Source organism: Oncorhynchus nerka, linkage group LG14 (assembly GCF_034236695.1).
Source record: "Oncorhynchus nerka isolate Pitt River linkage group LG14, Oner_Uvic_2.0, whole genome shotgun sequence".
NCBI lineage: Eukaryota > Metazoa > Chordata > Actinopteri > Salmoniformes > Salmonidae > Oncorhynchus > Oncorhynchus nerka.
This window is the reverse complement of record NC_088409.1, coordinates 86092206-86109756: the sequence shown is the minus strand read 5'-3', so window position 1 is coordinate 86109756 and position 17551 is coordinate 86092206. Positions and strand designations below refer to the sequence as shown.

The window sequence follows — 17551 nt, the reverse complement described above, 5'->3', positions numbered from 1 at the left end:
CAATAGCGAGATGGTAATTAGGAGCTAGTAATAACTATCTCAGCGCTGATCAATATTTTAGCCAGAGCAGATTCTATAGAGAGTGGGATGAGCACAGCACAGCAGCCAACGGGTTGTGCCAACACTGTTACTATGGAGATTCCTTGATATGACAGGACTCAGAAGCTAAGTGACAGAAGCCTCTATAAACGGAAAATATCCAATGGAAATTCATGTTTCAACATGCCTTAAGTGTAATTGGATGTGCAGGCTTTTAGTGGGGGTTGTATTGACCAGTAGGCGTGCATGAACACAGTAGCATGAACACAGTAGCATGAACACATCTGATCTATGTGGTTGTATTGGGATTAATATCTCTGGTCTGGCTTGTTTATGGCTCGTTGTGCATCAGGCATCCTGGGCGGTTGCTCAGCTTTGCTACCTTCCATAACAAACAGCCAACAAGTCTGACAGGAAAATAGTACAAATTCAAAATCTTATCTTGGCCAAGGCTGCAATACATCCCCGAACTCAACTACGATTAAACGTAATTTGTCGAGGTTCCAGAAGACGTATGACCATTTCCCCCCAGAGTCGCAAAACACATATAACAAATACTCCCAATAGAAATCATTCTCATTCTAATTATCCTCTCCCGGAGCAGCTTCCTGTGATGAATACAAGGACGAGGCAGCCATTTCCATTGTCAACACCTTGTCTTCCAAATGGTCTCTCTGGTCTCTCTGCGCTGTGCTGTATGGTGGAGGGTTATTAGGTGTGTAGGGCTGTAGGTCTGCTACTGAGACAGTAGTATAGTCTTTTTCTATATACAAGGTCTTTCGTGGTGCACTGTAGCTGCAGTCGACAGGAGAGAACACGGCCCTCCCTCTCCATTTCTCTCTTTCTTTGTCAACTGCCAGGAAACTGTAGGCTGACAGATGTTGAGAGCGAGGCAGGAAAGGAGGAGGGATGAAAGCAAGAGCTATATGTGGAAAAAATAAAGGAAAATGGGGTTTATAAAGAGATGGGTTTGGAGGGAGAGGAAGAAAGGGGGGGGGGGTGTCGCTGTGAGAAACAGAAGGGGAGGTGGTAGGGGAAGAGATGTATTACCCTATAAAAAGTGCATGTCTCTGATGCACAGCCATCAATTTGAATGACTCCTTCCCCCGAGGGCCTGTTTTGGCATTCAGGAACCACGGCGAGGGCTCTTAGCTTGTCAGGCCCTCCCGCCTTCCCCCTGTCTCTGCAGCGCTGCAGTTCATTTGGAGTCTCCCTCCATGGAACAACTCTTATCATTAGAACCTGTGGCTCTGTGGCTGAGGGACAGACTGACTGCAGAGCGCCCATTACCTGACCATGTCCTGGGGCTCTCCCCTCCCCCTCATCTCCCCCTCCTCTCCCCAGGGCCAGCACATCACGTTACCTCACTGAAGCAGAGACAAAAGCTCTGTTAGGCATGAGGCACGTCACAGCTTTTAAGGGTGCTGGGCTGTAGCACTGAGCGTGTCAGAGACAGAGACAGAGACAGAGACTGAAGGGCACTAGCAGTGGGGTGTTGTTATGCCGTGTTCCCTCTAGCAGAAGCCATCCGGTTGATCATGTGATGCTGCCTGTCTGACCGACCGTGGCAGCCAGCCATTTCTCAGGAATAAGAGAGGGAAAGCTCTAGCTTGCTGCTGCTGCTGTGGAGACCTTGAACAGCTCAGTGCAACCTCTCATTCCACACTCTGCCGAATGCTTTTGTCTGTAGACAAACAGCACTGTCTTTGAATCCTCTCCTTACCCTGGGCAGAAAAATAACACTATTGATACATTTCTAGATTATAGTACATTCAGTAGAAAATATGAATCCATCTCTATGGTTCAGCCATTGGAAACTAGTGTGGACCCAATGTACTGACACACAAACAAAGACATTTAGCTCCATCTCTCATATCTCATCTAGTTCCATTTGTGTTGCCCGCGGTAACGAGGCTGAGACGTGATTGTACAGTAAAGTGACCCTAAAGGCCTCCCAGCAGTCACCCGTGACAGGTTCAAGTCCTAATAGGAGATTTTGATGGCCCCCACACCCACGGGAGTGACTTCCAACACTTGTTAAATGGAGCCAGCCCCGGTACATCCATCCATCCCACAGGCTGCAGCAGCCCACAAGTTGATCTGGGAGAGGGGAGAGGGTTTCGGGCTGGGTCTGGAGGACAACCAATCAACTAAGGCATCACCACAAGGGGTTGATGGGATCAATGGATGTTAATGAACAAGGTTATCTGTGAATGTGTTTATGTGGGGGAGGAAGAATGATGTGTGTCTATGCAGTGTGTGTGTGTGTATTAATGTGTGTGTGTGTGTGTGTGTGTGTGTGTGTGTGTGTGTGTGTGTGTGTGTATTAATATGTGTGTGTGTATTAACGTGTGTGTGTATATTAATGTGTGTGTATATTAATGTGTGTGTGTGTATTACCGTGTGTGTATGTGTGTGTGCATTAAAATGTTTGTGTGTGTGTGTATTAATTGGCTCCCGAGTGGCACAGTGTCTAAGGCACTGCATCTCAGTGCTAGAGGTGTCAGTACAGACCCTGGTTCGTTTCCAGGCTGTATCACAACCGGCCGCGATTGAGTCCCATAGGGTGGTGCATAATTCAAATCAAATCAAATCAAATTTTATTTGTCACATACACATGGTTAGCAGATGTTAATGCGAGTGTAGCGAAATGCTTGTGCTTCTAGTTCCGACAATGCAGTACTAACCAACAAGTAATCTAGCTAATAATTCCAAAACTAAGTGTAAGGGGATAAGAATATGTACATAAAGATATATGAGCGAGTGATGGTACAGAGCGGCATAGGCAAGATACAGTAGATGGTATTGAGTGCAGTATATACATATGAGATGAGTATGTAAACAAAGTGGCTAGTGATACATGTATTACATAAAGATGCAGTAGATGATATAGAGTACAGTATATACATATACATATGAGATGAATAATGTAGGGTATGTAAACATTATATTAGGTAGCATTGTTTAAAGTGGCTAGTGATATATTTTACATAATTTCCCATCAATTCCCATTATTAAAGTGGCTGGAGTTGAGTCAGTGTGTTGGCAGCAGCCACTCAATGTTAGTGGTGGCTGTTTAACAGTCTGATGGCCTTGAGATAGAAGCTGTTTTTCAGTCTCTCGGTCCCAGCTTTGATGCACCTGTACTGACCTCGCCTTCTGGATGATAGCGGGGTGAACAGGCAGTGGCTCGGGTGGTTGTTGTCCTTGATGATCTTTATGGCCTTCCTGTGACATCGGGTGGTGTAGGTGTCCTGGAGGGCAGGTAGTTTGCCCCCGGTGATGCGTTGTGCAGACCTCACTACCCTCTGGAGAGCCTTACGGTTGTGGGCGGAGCAGTTGCCGTACCAGGCAGTGATACAGCCCGACAGGATGCTCTCGATTGTGCATCTGTAGAAGTTTGTGAGTGCTTTTGGTGACAAGCCGAATTTCTTCAGCCTCCTGAGGTTGAAGAGGCGCTGCTACGCCTTCTTCACGATGCTGTCTGTGTGGGTGGACCAATTCAGTTTGTCTGTGATGTGTACGCCGAGGAACTTAAAACTTACTACCCTCTCCACTACTGTTCCATCAATGTGGATAGGGGGGTGTTCCCTCTGCTGTTTCCTGAAGTCCACAATCATCTCCTTAGTTTTGTTGACGTTGAGTGAGAGGTTATTTTCCTGACACCACATTCCGAGGGCCCTCACCTCCTCCCTGTAGGTCGTCTCGTCGTTGTTGGTAATCAAGCCTACCACTGTTGTGTCGTCCGGGTTTGGCCCGGGTCATTATAAATAAGATTTGTTCTTAACTGACTTGCCTAAGGTTCAAATAAAAATAATAGTGTGTGTGTGTGTATTAATCAGTGTGTGTGTATTATGTGTGCGTGTGTATTAATCAGTGTGTGTGTATTATGTGTGTGTGTGTATTAATCAGTGTGTGTGTATTATGTGTGTGTGTGTGTTATAGTGTGGGTTGGTGTTATTGTGTGTGTGTCAGAGTGAAACAGCAGGACAAAAGGACAAATACAGAGCAGTGTTGCCTGAATGAATTCTAACTTTAAATGAGAGCCACATTGTGTACATACATCCAGTTTCTGAATGATCTCACAAGTACAACTTTTTTTAAGACGACTTTTACCTATTACTATTCCTAACTATGACCAGTGTTTCCATGTGTAACAACCCCTGTTTCTCCTCCTAGCCGACCAGGCCTGCTGAATGCCAGTGACGCAGGCTACCCGTGGCTGGCTGACTCCTGGCCTGCAACCAGCCTGCCTGTCAATAGTGGCTCCGGGGGACCCAACGACCTCAGTAACTTTGGCAGAGGAGGTGAGAGATCTGGGTCTGTCCTATACTAATATATATATCTATATATATATGATCAACCGGATATAGAGAGAGAGAGAGAGAAGGGAGAGAGAGAGAGAGAGAGAGAGAGAGAGAGAGAGAGAAAACACAAATATCCTTCGAAACACAAATATCCTCACCTTGCCCCCGACACACCATATGTCCTGAAACATCTCCACACTTTTCTTTTTATAATTTTATAGAACTCAAATTCCACCTGGACAATAATGTCATTAACCTGGCGTACACAGAAAACACATGAATCAAAGTCCACTAGGTCAGACTGATTAATGATGTCCCTTAATAGCTCCACTGAGCCTGAATGAGGCTCCTCCCCATTTCTGTGTTTAATCAAATTCATTGTACAATTCCTCTCCCCGCCGACCACCAGGGTCTCCTCAGGAGCTACCTGTGAGAGTTCCTGTCTAAGACACCCAAACTTAAGTCCCATCTCCCTTCCTGTGTCAGGCCAAAACCCCTGTTATTCATTTCTGCTTTTACTAGAAGCAGTCTACCCCTACACACCTCCTTTGAGCAGCAAATTGTTACATCCAGACCCGGTGGTCCCAGACCCAAAAAGGACTGTCACCCCTGCACTAACATTTCTTCCATGGCTCAGCAAAGAAAGAGACCAATAGCAAGGCTCAAAAATCACGTGCCAGAAAAAAAATATGAATCTAAACAGCATCTATAAGTAGACCTTTACGCACTGTTGTGACCCACTTCCTCTACCTAAAACGTTCCCTGGGTGAGAGGAAACCATGCCTCTCATTTTTCATAGCATGCTGTACTGGACTTAAAACCTTTCCCAGAATGCAAGGAAAAGCTTTAAGATGAACATTTTCCCTTATTGTTTCATTCAGGAACCTTGACTGTTCCCTCACCATGTACTTTGACCCCTCTGCCTGACGGCTGTCAGCTCTGGACCCATTAAGGAGGAGTCTGAAAAGAAAGCCTCCTCCTCCTCATCGTCCTCTTCCTCAGACTCACCTTCATCCTCCTCATCTCCATCTCCCATCTTCCATCTCCCAGCCTTATCTACACCACCATCTATAACCTGACTAGACCCAGCCCTATCTACACCACCATCTATAACCTGACTAGACCCAGCCTTATCTACACCACCATCTATAACCTGACTAGACCCAGCCTTATCTACACCACCATCTATAACCTGACTAGACCCAGCCTTATCTACACCACCATCTATAACCTGACTAGACCCAGCCTTATCTACACCACCATCTATAACCTGACTAGACCCAGCCTTATCTACACCACCATCTATAACCGGACTAGACCCAGCCTTATCTACACCACCATCTATAACCTGACTAGACCCAGCCTTATCTACACCACCATCTATAACCTGACTAGACCCAGCCTTATCTACACCACCATCTATAACCTGACTAGACCCAGCCTTATCTACACCACCATCTATAACCTGACTAGACCCAGCCTTATCTACACCACCATCTATAACCTGACTAGACCCAGCCTTATCTACCTGACTAGACCCACCATCTACACCACCTGAACCTGAACCCAGACTATCTACCCACCATCTTATCTACACCACCATCTATAACCTGACTAGACCCAGCCTTATTTACACCACCATCTATAACCTGACTAGACCCAGCCTTATCTACACCACCATCTATAACCTGACTAGACCCACCATCTATCTACAGCCACCATCTATAACCTGACTATCTACACCAGCTATAACTTATTTATCTACCACCATCTATAACCTGACTAGACCCAGCCTTATCTACACCACCATCTATAACCTGACTAGACCAGCCTTCTATAACCTGACTAGACCCAGCCTTATCTACACCACCATCTATAACCTGACTAGACCCAGCCTCATCTACACCACCATCTATAACCTGACTAGACCCAGCCTTATCTACACCACCATCTATAACCTGACTAGACCCAGCCTTATCTACACCACCATCTATAACCTGACTAGACCCAGCCTTATCTACACCACCATCTATAACCTGACTAGACCCAGCCTTATCTACACCACCATCTATAACCTGACTAGACCCAGCACCATCTATAACCTGACCTGACTAGACCCAGCCTTATCTACACCACCATCTATAACCTGACTAGACCCAGCCTTATCTACACCACCATCTATAACCTGACTAGACCCAGCCTCATCTACACCACCATCCATAACCTGACTAGACCCAGCCTTATCTACACCACCATCTATAACCTGACTAGACCCTTCCTCTGCTGCCTGTGTCTTGTGGCCCCCTGCACATTGACCTCGATTTCCCCCACTGGCGCTCACCTTGTCTAAGGCCTTTATGTGGGCACGCAAAGCTCTTCTGCCCCAAATCCCCACACTCAAAGCACCGTAGACTATCTGTGCTGGCAAACCCTCCGTAGAGCCCCTCCCCATGTCTCACTTTAAAATGCACATTTAACTGTTGCTCATTGTAATTCAGAAACATGAACACTTGCCTCCGGAACTAAACAAAATGCTTAACAGCATCTGAAAACCTGCCAACGGTACACAAAAACCGCTAGAAAACTTAGCAAAATGATTCAGCTCTTTACAGATTTGATCATCCGTAATAAACAGAGGCAGATTCACAACTACCACTCTTGTCAAAGGAGTTGAAAGTGGAGAAATCGGCAGCAACACATCCCTTACAAATATTACACTAGTAATTAGCCTGCCCACTAAATTTACTCTTTTCATGAACACAACCAGAGCTTTGTTCATTCTGGATGCAGAATGTATAATTCCAGCTCCTACCTGTTCACCGACCGTTCTCAGGAACACACCTGAATCCATGCCGTAGCGACAGCATCTCCTCCGCACTAGGCTGAGAAGCCATAGCACAAACCACACCGTTCAGACCCCAGGAAACTAAAACTCTGTCCTTTTCCTCCCTAACTTTGAACAAAACCAGTGGGTACAGCTAAACTAACAGAAGAATTGAAAGAAAACACCAAGGAAAGAATCAAGAAAATTAGTAAGGACAGAGCCCTCCACACGGTCTCTAAACTACAAAACACTCCCAGCATGCACTGAGAAAGAGTGACAGGAGAGAGATACAGGAGACATAAGAGAGAGGAGAGATAGAAGGGAGAGAGGAGAGCTATATAATAGATAATAGGGAGAGGGAAGAGGTAGGGGAGAGAGAAGAGAGAGACGAGACAGAGGAGAGAGAGCGAAGAAAGAGAGACGAGAGAGAAGCGAGAGAGGAGAGATAGTAGATATAGTATGAGATGATATATGCTAATCTGACTCCTCTACTGCTCTTCTGTACTGTACCCTAGCTCAGATGATTCATCATGTCCTCCTCTCACCTCCTAGCTACCAGCCCCACAAAGATGTAAACCTGTTTGCATATTGCATGAGTGTTTTTGGATATACATACCACATCAGAGGGAGGCTAGCGCGCTAGCAGCAGGGTATAGGCACTGTCACCGCTTGAGTAATGGCAAACAGTCCAGCGTAGTGTCATCAGCCATACCTCAGAAGATGAGGATGTGAGACAAGATGGAGGCAACGTAGGGGGGGGGGGGTAAGTGAGAAAGAAAGAGAGAGAGAGGGGAGGGGGAGAAGTATAGAGAGACAGAAACAGAGAGTACACAGTGGCAGAATACCTGACCACTGTGACTGACCCAAACTTAAGGAAAGCTTAGACTATGTACAGACTCAGTTAGCATAGCCTTGCTATTGAGAGAGGCCACCGTAGGCAGACCTGGCTGCTGCCCACAAAATGAGGCGGAAACTGAGCTACACTTCCGAACCTCCTGCCCAATGTATGACCATATTAGAGACACATATTTCCCTCAGATTACACAGATCCACAAAGAATTCGAAAACAAACCCGATGTTGATAAACTCCCATATCTTCTGGGTGAAATACCCAAGTATGACATCACTGCAGCAAGATTTGTGACCTGTGGCCACAAGAAAAGGGCAACCAGTGAAGAACAAACACCATTGTAAATACACCTCATATTGATACTTATTTATTTTCCCTTTTGTACTTTAACCATTTGTACATCGTTACAACACTGTATATATATATATAATATGACATTTGAAATGTCTTTATTATTTTGAAACTTGTTTACTGTTAATTTTTATTGTTTATTTCACTTTATATATTATCTACCTAACCTGCTTTGGCAATGTTAACATATGTTTCCCATGCCAATAAAGCCCCTTGAATTGAATTTAGAAAGGGGAGAGAGAGAGAGAGAGAGAGAGAGAGAGAGAGAGAGAGAGAGAGAGAGACAGAAAGAGAGAGAGACAGAGACAGAGACAGAGAGAGAGACAGACAGACAGACAAATGGGGAGGGAGGGAGAAAGAGAGTGAGGGGGAGGGGGGAGAGAGAGAGGAGTGAGAGAGAGAGAGAAAATGGGGAGTGAGGGAGAAAGAGAGTGAGGGGGAGGGGGAGAGAGAGAGAGGCGCGAGAGAGAGAGAGAGAAAAATGGGGAGGGAGGGAGAAAGAGAGTGAGGGGAGGGGGAGAGAGAGAGAGGAGCGAGAGAGATAGAGAAAATGGGGAGAGAGAGGAGAGAGAGAGAGAGAGAGACAAATGGGGAGGGAGAAAGAGAGTGAGGGGGAGGGGAGAGAGACAGAGAGAAAGGGGGGATGTGAAAAGATGGTCCAGGGCAGCCGGTCGTGAAGGACAGGGCCAGCTTGACTGCGGACTCTTCTGCCGTGGCTCTACATCATCCCCCTTCACTGGGCGCTCAAACCCTACAGTACTACTGAGGGGTTGGGCTCACTTACACACACACACACAGACACACACACACACACACACACACACACACACACACACACACACACACACACACACACACACACACACACACACACACACACACACACACACACACACATGCAAAGTGGCACCACCATTATCCCTCATTGGCAGCAACAAAGGGAGGAGGGAGACAGGAAAACAGAGGGAAAGAAGCAGGCTCAGAAGAGAGGGAGAGAGATAGGGAGAGAGAGATAGAGAGAGGGAGGGAGGGAGGGAGAGAGAGAGAGGTTGGGGGTAGGGAGAGAGTGGGGGGGTGAGGGGGTGAGAGAAAGAGCGAGAGGCCCAAGGTTGTGAAGTCAGCCACTGGAATTAGAATGCATGAATAATTGGGGATGGATTTTTCAATGAGATGAATATGTTAAACTGGATGTTAAGAGCTGAGTTGATGTCAAAGCGTTGAGATGCTCAGGGTAATTCCCTCACACCCCTGGGACTGTTGCTGACTGAACCCAGGGTCACTCTGACCTGATTCATAGTTAGACATAGACACCACTCCACTCCTAATCTATCTTGAAGAGCAGCCTTGTTCATCAATGACTCTAAACATCACTTTTCCTTTCTATTTTCTATTGAAATACAATTATAGTTGATGTTCACACAGTATTTGTCATTGAAGCCCACACCACAGTCTTCTAAACTGACCCGTATTCTCTCTGCCTGTGTCTCCTCCAGACACCAGTAGTAATGGGGATAAGAGCGGCACCATGCTGTCTGACGGAGCCATCTATAGCAGTATAGACTTCACCACCAAGGCTAACTACAACAGCCCCAGCCAGGGCTCCCAGGGAGCCACCCCCTATGCCACCACACAGATCCTCCACTCCAGTAGCATCCATGAGCTGGCCGTGGACCTCCCCGAGGCCCAGTGGAAGGCCTCCATCCAGGCCAAACAGGAGATGGCCAACCTGGGGTACTCCCTGCCTGACAAGAACTCCTGCAACAACAGTGAGTGGGATTGTGTGTGTGTGTGTGTGTGTGTGTGTGTGTGTGTGTGTGTGTGTGTGTGTGTGTGTGTGTGAGACACAGGGGAGAAGTTCAATTAAGCAAAGACAATGAGGTAGAAATTGGACACATCAGAGACCTGCGTGCGTGCATGCGTGCGTGTGTGTTGGAAGGAAGGAATGAAGGAAGTGTGTGTGCACATGTCATACAGAAGGTGAGACTTCTCATATTTCCCTGCCATGTGAAATCCCAACTCAACTCAACACAGCCCTATGATACATGACAATATTAGCCTTAACCATCATGGCCTCACTCCTCCTACTGTGAGTGTATGACCCCAGTACAAATCACTGCTGAGTCAGTATGGAGTGTTTCATATGATACCCCAGTTCACCCCTGTTTATAAGCCATGGGTTTACTGTGACCTGACAGTACCTTGGACTTTAATACTCACAATCTGTCTCTGAAGCCCATTCCAGCTCCACTCCACCGCGACCGCCTGATTCTGTTTTAAGGACTCATTTCCCCCTTGCTGCCATTCAGTCTTGGTCACTTTCCAAGGTTAAATAAACACCTGATGAAAGGCCAGGGAGCTAGATTAAAGCATCCATTTCCAAGGTTAAATAAACACCTGATGAAAGGCCAGGGAGCTAGATTAAAGCATCCATTTCCAAGGTTAAATAAACACCTGATGAAAGGCCAGGGAGCTAGATTAAAGCATCCATTTCCAAGGTTAAATAAACACCTGATGAAAGGCCAGGGAGCTAGATTAAAGCATCCATTTCCAAGGTTAAATAAACACCTGATGAAAGGCCAGGGAGCTAGATTAAAGCATCCATTTCCAAGGTTAAATAAACACCTGATGAAAGGCCAGGGAGCTAGATTAAAGCATCCATTTCCTCCATTTTTGGATTATGTTACTTCCCTCTCTCTGTTCTAACTAATTGCCTATCCTCTTTAGCACAATATTTAAAATAATTCAACTTAATTATAATGGATTTGATAGAGGACTTTTCTGAAAGCCTTGTGGAGATTCCTGCGTCAGGACTAATGAGTTTTCTGAGACTCTTTCTATATTTTCATGGTCTCATTCTCTAGAGGTTTAAAGTAGATTTGTTATATTGTTTATGCCCATAATGTAACTCAATTTCCGATCCTTTACCGTCTTGCATTATTTTAAAAGTCACATTTGATTGTATCTCTGGGTGGTGAGTGGGTGGTGGGTGGGTGAGTGAGAAAGTGGTTGAGTGAGTGATTAATGTGAGAGAGACAGAAAGAGAGAGAGAGAGAGAGAGAGAGAACAAATGTCAAGATGGCTGACAAGAAGAGGTGTGCATGAGTGGAGAATGTTCACTGCTTGCCTGCTGATCTAACTGCATGTTCTGCATGTGCTTCAGCCAATCACCTGATGCCACTGTATATTTTTACCCTTTAACCCCACTAGCACTCCTTTTCATTCCTGACTACCGATTGGCCGAGGGATTGTCTAATAGAATGCCACACAACCAATCACAAGATTTCAGCACCACCAGCTCTCACAACAGCTCAGACCGAAGCGGCAGCCTATCAGGTTGGTTTCTGATGTGGCAAGGCAGGGATGTGACTGGTCTTCCTACTCTCTTCAACATTCTGGGATAACTCAATGACTGCCATTTAATCCACTGTATCAGTGATTGACTTGTTAAAAGCTTTATTGATTACATTTACATTTACATTTAAGTCATTTAGCAGACGCTCTTATCCAGAGCGACTTACAAATTGGTGCGTTCACCTTGATCTCTTTTGCATGTGCAAAACCCAACGTCTGCCTTTATGAACCCACCCTCCTCCTCACCACTGTTATTTTGCTCCCACTGCTAATACTCACAACTAATAAACGATGCACGCATTTACAGGCCGGCGTGGATCGCTGACATCAACCACACTGTCAAATGTGCTGTCTAGATGATGTAATGTTATGTGCAGCAACGATCCTCTATTCACATGCAGTGAAGTGCTTTGTCCTCCAGATTAGATTAGAAACCAGCTCTAATCTTCCCTTTAAAGAGAGGAAGTGAGGATTTGTGCTATTAGAACAGGGCTCCAGGCATCCTAGCTGGGCTGACTCCATCACGGCTGGGCTTTATAACAGGCTTTGTCTCTCACCAGGAGCTTGCGAGCAGATGAGAATTTGGGCAACGGGACTCCTTCAGACAGTTAGAGTGGTGCATTGTGAGACCACACACACACACACACACACACACACACACACACACACACACACACACACACACACACACACACACACACACACACACACACACACACACACACACACACACACACACACACACACACACACACCATCTGAGATGCTTGGCTGACTAAAATGGTGAGAATGTCTCCCATTTTCCCTCTTCTTATGGTTTACTGACCACAGTAAAACCCATGTACTGAGAATTTTATAGGGCACAGAGGCAGCCCTCCTCTCTACCTCCCCTCCTCTCTACCTCCCCTCCTCTCCACTCCCCTACCCTCCTCTCTACCTCCTCTCCCCTCATCTCCTCTCCCCTACCCTCCTCTCTACCTCCCCTCCTCTCCCCTCCTCTCCCCTACCCTCCTCTCCTCCCCCTACCCTCCTCTCCCCTCCTCTCCTCTCCCCTACCCTCCTCTCTACCTCCTCTCCCCTCCTCTCCCCTACCCTCCTCTCCTCTCCCCTACCCTCCTCTCCCCTCCTTTCCTCTCCCCTACCCTCCTCTCTACCTCCTCTCCCCCTACTCTCCTCTCCCCTCCTCTCCCCTACCCTCCTCTCCTCTCCCCTACCCTCCTCTCTACCTCCCCTCCTCTCCCCTCCTCTCCTCTCCTCTCCCCTCCCCTCCTCTCTGATCTCTAATCCAATGCAATGGCTGACAGACATTAGGCTGGAGAGGAGAGGCAGTCTGGAGTGGTCATGTCTTCCACCTGACATAGACACAGGCATTCCATAGACCCCAGCCAGGTTAACAGTCAGTCACTCTGCTGGAGGTAGAGAGGAAGAGATGGCACAGGAGAGGAATGGCACCATTTTCAAAACAATCAGATATACACTACTGTTCAAAGGTTTGGGGTCACTTAGAAAGGTTTTTGAAAGAAAAGCAAATGTTTTGTCCATTAAAATAACATCAAATTGATCAGAAATACAGTGTAGACATTGTTAATGTTGTAAATGACTATTGTAGCTGGAAACGGATGATTTTTAATGGAATATCTACATAGACCCATTACTCCTGTGTTCCAATGGCACGTTGTGTTAGCTAATCCAAGTTTATCATTTTAAAAGGATTTTACAACATTAACAATGTTTACAATGAATTCTGATCAATTTGATGTTATTTTAATGGACAAAACAGTTGCTTTTCTTTCAAAAACAAGAACATTTCTAAGTGACCCCAAACTTTTGAACAATAGTGTGTATATGGAAGGAAGGAAGGAGAGAGAGAGATGCATTCTGTAGTGCTCATATGAGAAATGCAGATAGAGGCTCGTTTTGCATCAACACAGAGAGGCCAGGGGGCAAGAAGCCCTTGATTATGTTAAACTAACATGTGTATTTCGTTTGATAGCCTCAGGGTATCTTCCCTTGAAATGGCAGGGATTTAGAGCATATTGGTCCTACTAATTAAATTGACCTGTATAGTTATTCAATTGGGACTGTACCTTTGCACTTCCCCCTCCGTGGTAGACCTTAAGAAATAATATAATCCCAGAGATGTATTGTGTACTGTGAGGCATGCTATACACACTGGTTTGATAAGGGCCCTGGTTGAAGTGAAACAGCATCCTATTAAATATGCATTTATCTAGTTTATCTCTATCAATCTGTGGCTTATCTCTCTATGGGCTGTAATGTTTCTCTATGAGGTATAAACCCTATAGGAATACACAGCATAGTTCTGAAAGAATAACGTATTATAGGTAAAGAACTTCAATGGCCAGAGGTTGGATGGCAATGAAGGGAACTTTACTGCATTTCATGTTTTGAAGTCAACTAATGAAAAACTAGACGTTTGAAAAGGAACGAAGTGAAAAGAGCAGCACAGTGCTTCGCTTCAAGGAGCTGGGGGAGGAAATAATGAACGTCTGAGATAGGAACCAGATGAAGAGGAACAGAAATAGAGCAGCTTTCAGGGTAGCATGGGTCTCCACTGGGGATGTGGTGGTGTTGCTCATTAACATCTACACTACTGGAGGAGAGGAGAGGAGGAGAGCAGGAGAGGAGGAGAGCAGGGGAGGAGGAGAGCAGGGGAGGAGGAGAGCAGGAGAGGAGGAGAGGACAGAGGAGGAGAGCAGGAGAGGATGAGAGAAGGAGAGGAGGAGAGCAGGAGAGGAGTAGAGCAGGAGAGGAGGGGAGCAGGGGAGGAGTGAGGAGGAGAAGAGGAGAGGAGGAGAGGACAGAGGAGGAGAGCAGGAGAGGATGAGAGAAGGAGAGGAGGAGAGCAGGAGAGGAGGAGAGCAGGAGAGGAGTGAGGAGGAGAGGTACTAGCTAGTGAGCTCCATGATCCCTGTATTATCTCATTATGGAGCCCAGGAGAAGGGTTATGTTCTCACTGTTCTTAGAGTGGTGTCATCCATCCCTACTTCCCCCCCTCTCCTCCAACTTTAGACTGCCCCACTCCTAATGAGCTTCATGTCTCAGGGCTGTAGGTTGCTCAGTTTTGATGATCTAGTCTGCTGCATCATCCACCCACATACCAAACACATGGGAATGATTTCACAAATAGGCCATCAGGGTATTCCCCCATGTGTCCTATCTCATATAGACTTCCCTCTCTACTGTTATTATAAGCCCATAATACAGTGGTATCAGGGTATTCCCCCATGTGTCCTATCTCATATAGACTTCCCTCTCTACTGTTATTATAAGCCCATAATACAGTGGTATCAGGGTATTCCCCCATGTGTCCTATCTCATATAGACTTCCCTCTCTACTGTTATTATAAGCCCATAATACAGTGGTATCAGGGTATTCCCCCATGTGTCCTATCTCATATAGACTTCCCTCTCTACTGTTATTATAAGCCCATAATACAGTGGTATTAGAGTATTCCCCCATGTGTCCTATCTCATATAGACTTCCCTCTCTACTGTTATTATAAGCCCATAATACAGTGGTATCAGGGTATTCCCCATGTGTCCTATCTCATATAGATTCCCCACTGTTATTATAAGCTCATAATACAGTGGTATCAGGGTATTCCCCCATGTGTCCTATCTTATATAGACTTCCCTCTCTACTGTTATTATAAGCCCTTAATACAGTGGTATCAGGGTATTCCCCCATGTGTCCTATCTCATATAGACTTCCCTCTCTACTGTTATTATAAGCCCATAATACAGTGGTATCAGGGTATTCCCCCATGTGTCCTATCTCATATAGACTTCCCTCTCTACTGTTATTATAAGCCCATAATACAGTGGTATTAGAGTATTCCCCCATGTGTCCTATCTCATATAGACTTCCCCTCTCTACTGTTATTATAAGCCCTTAATACAGTGGTATCAGGGTATTCCCCCATGTGTCCTATCCCATTTAGACTTCCCTCTCTACTGTTATTATAAGCCCATAATACAGTGTTATTACAGTATTCCCCCATGTGTCCTATCTCATATAGACTTCCCTCTCTACTGTTATTATAAGCCCATAATACAGTGGTATCAGGGTATTCCCCCATGTGTCCTATCTCATATAGACTTCCCTCTCTACTGTTATTATAAGCCCATAATACAGTGGTATTAGAGTATTCCCCCATGTGTCCTATCTCATATAGACTTCCCTCTCTACTGTTATTATAAGCCCATAATACAGTGGTATTAGAGTATTCTAAGAAGGTACTTCCCTGAAAATGCAGTCTGATCTATTCTCTCAGTGCCATGTGTTTAAATCTGGATGTGGAGTTCATTCTTCTGGACTCTCCTTTCTGAGGCTCTGCCTGTGTCTCTCACTCAGCGCTGAGGCACTAAATGAACACAGAGACAGTTCAAGACCTCCGCTTGGCCCCACAGTTATAGACTGGGAGGGAGCGCCCAAACCAGGCGGTATAAATACCCAGCTAGTGGTATAGTGGTAGATCCTTTTGAAGACAGGACCTGTGTTTGTCAGCGAGAAAATAAGTCTGCTGTGTACTTCCTGTGTAGTTTCTAGCCATCCTTCCCTCCATGGCACAGGCTCATTTACAGTATTGATGCCTGCTCCGGTGAGGAGGGAATCGGGTTGATTGAGCAATCACGCGAGATCACCATTTATTGGGAAAAGTTGAGTGTCGCCCAGAGGAACGATTAGGAAACCAAATTACTTTGACTATACTTCCTGCCTTGGGCTTACTGCTGTTATTTTATTACTCCCAGTCTTTATCAGACCATCCTCCTCCCAGTACTAACCTCTCTCTCATGTTCTGCTGCAACATTGTTGCAATCCAATCATTTTTGACAGGAACATTTCTGCCTGGTAACAGCTACAATTTTATAGGGAAAATGGTCAAATAACACAATTCTCCATTTACTGCTAGAGCAATATGCTGTATTTTCTCTGTTTCTGATGTCAGCCTTACTGGATCATAGAGATTCATTTCTCCAAATATCCCTGAGTGTTGATGAAATATAATTTTTTTATGACATTTAGCTAATTTATAGCCATGTCCAAGTCTGGACAGTCTATTAGATTACATGGTGTTGCATGGCACAAAATGCAGGGTTCCCTGAAATGTAGCTGTTTTTGTGGCTCTGAGCAACGTGATTACAGGCCTTTGGCAGTGAGGCTTAACCAACAGATGCAAATGTACACAAGAGGCCTCCAGGGATGGTTTCCACTACCCTGTATGTGTGGCTGACAACGTCAACTGGGGAGTATTTTCTGGATTGAGGTGTCCGTTCTCTGACCTCAGACACACATACAATGCTCATAGAACACCTACACAAACACACACATGCTACAGATATGCTATGGTCACAGATACATCTTCAGATATGCTATGGTCACAGATACATCTTCAGATATTCTATGGTCACAGATACATCTTCAGATATGCTATGGTCACAGATACATCTTCAGAAATGCTATGGTCACAGATACATCTTCAGATATTCTATGGTCACAGATACATCTTCAGATATGCTATGGTCACAGATACATCTTCAGAAATGCTATGGTCACAGATACATCTTCAGATATTCTATGGTCACAGATACATCTTCAGATATGCTATGGTCACAGATACATCTTCAGAAATGCTATGGTCACAGATACATCTTCAGATATGCTATGGTCACAGATACATCTTCAGAAATGCTATGGTCACAGATACATCTTCAGATATGCTATGGTCACAGATACATCTTCAGATATGCTATGGGCACAGATACATCTTCAGATATGCTATGGTCACAGATACATCTTCAGAT

General features: G+C 45.5%; 1 protein-coding gene across 1 annotated transcript in view; it reads left to right on the top strand.

The window, feature by feature from the left end:
* Positions 1 to 17551, top strand: part of LOC115115523 (roundabout homolog 2-like) — a 392283-nt gene that overhangs the window by 341846 nt on the left and 32886 nt on the right. Inside the window, 3 exon segments of the mRNA XM_065000507.1 lie at positions 4219 to 4346; positions 9865 to 10137; positions 11579 to 11704. Of these exon segments, the coding sequence (XP_064856579.1) occupies positions 4219 to 4346; positions 9865 to 10137; positions 11579 to 11704 (527 nt within the window).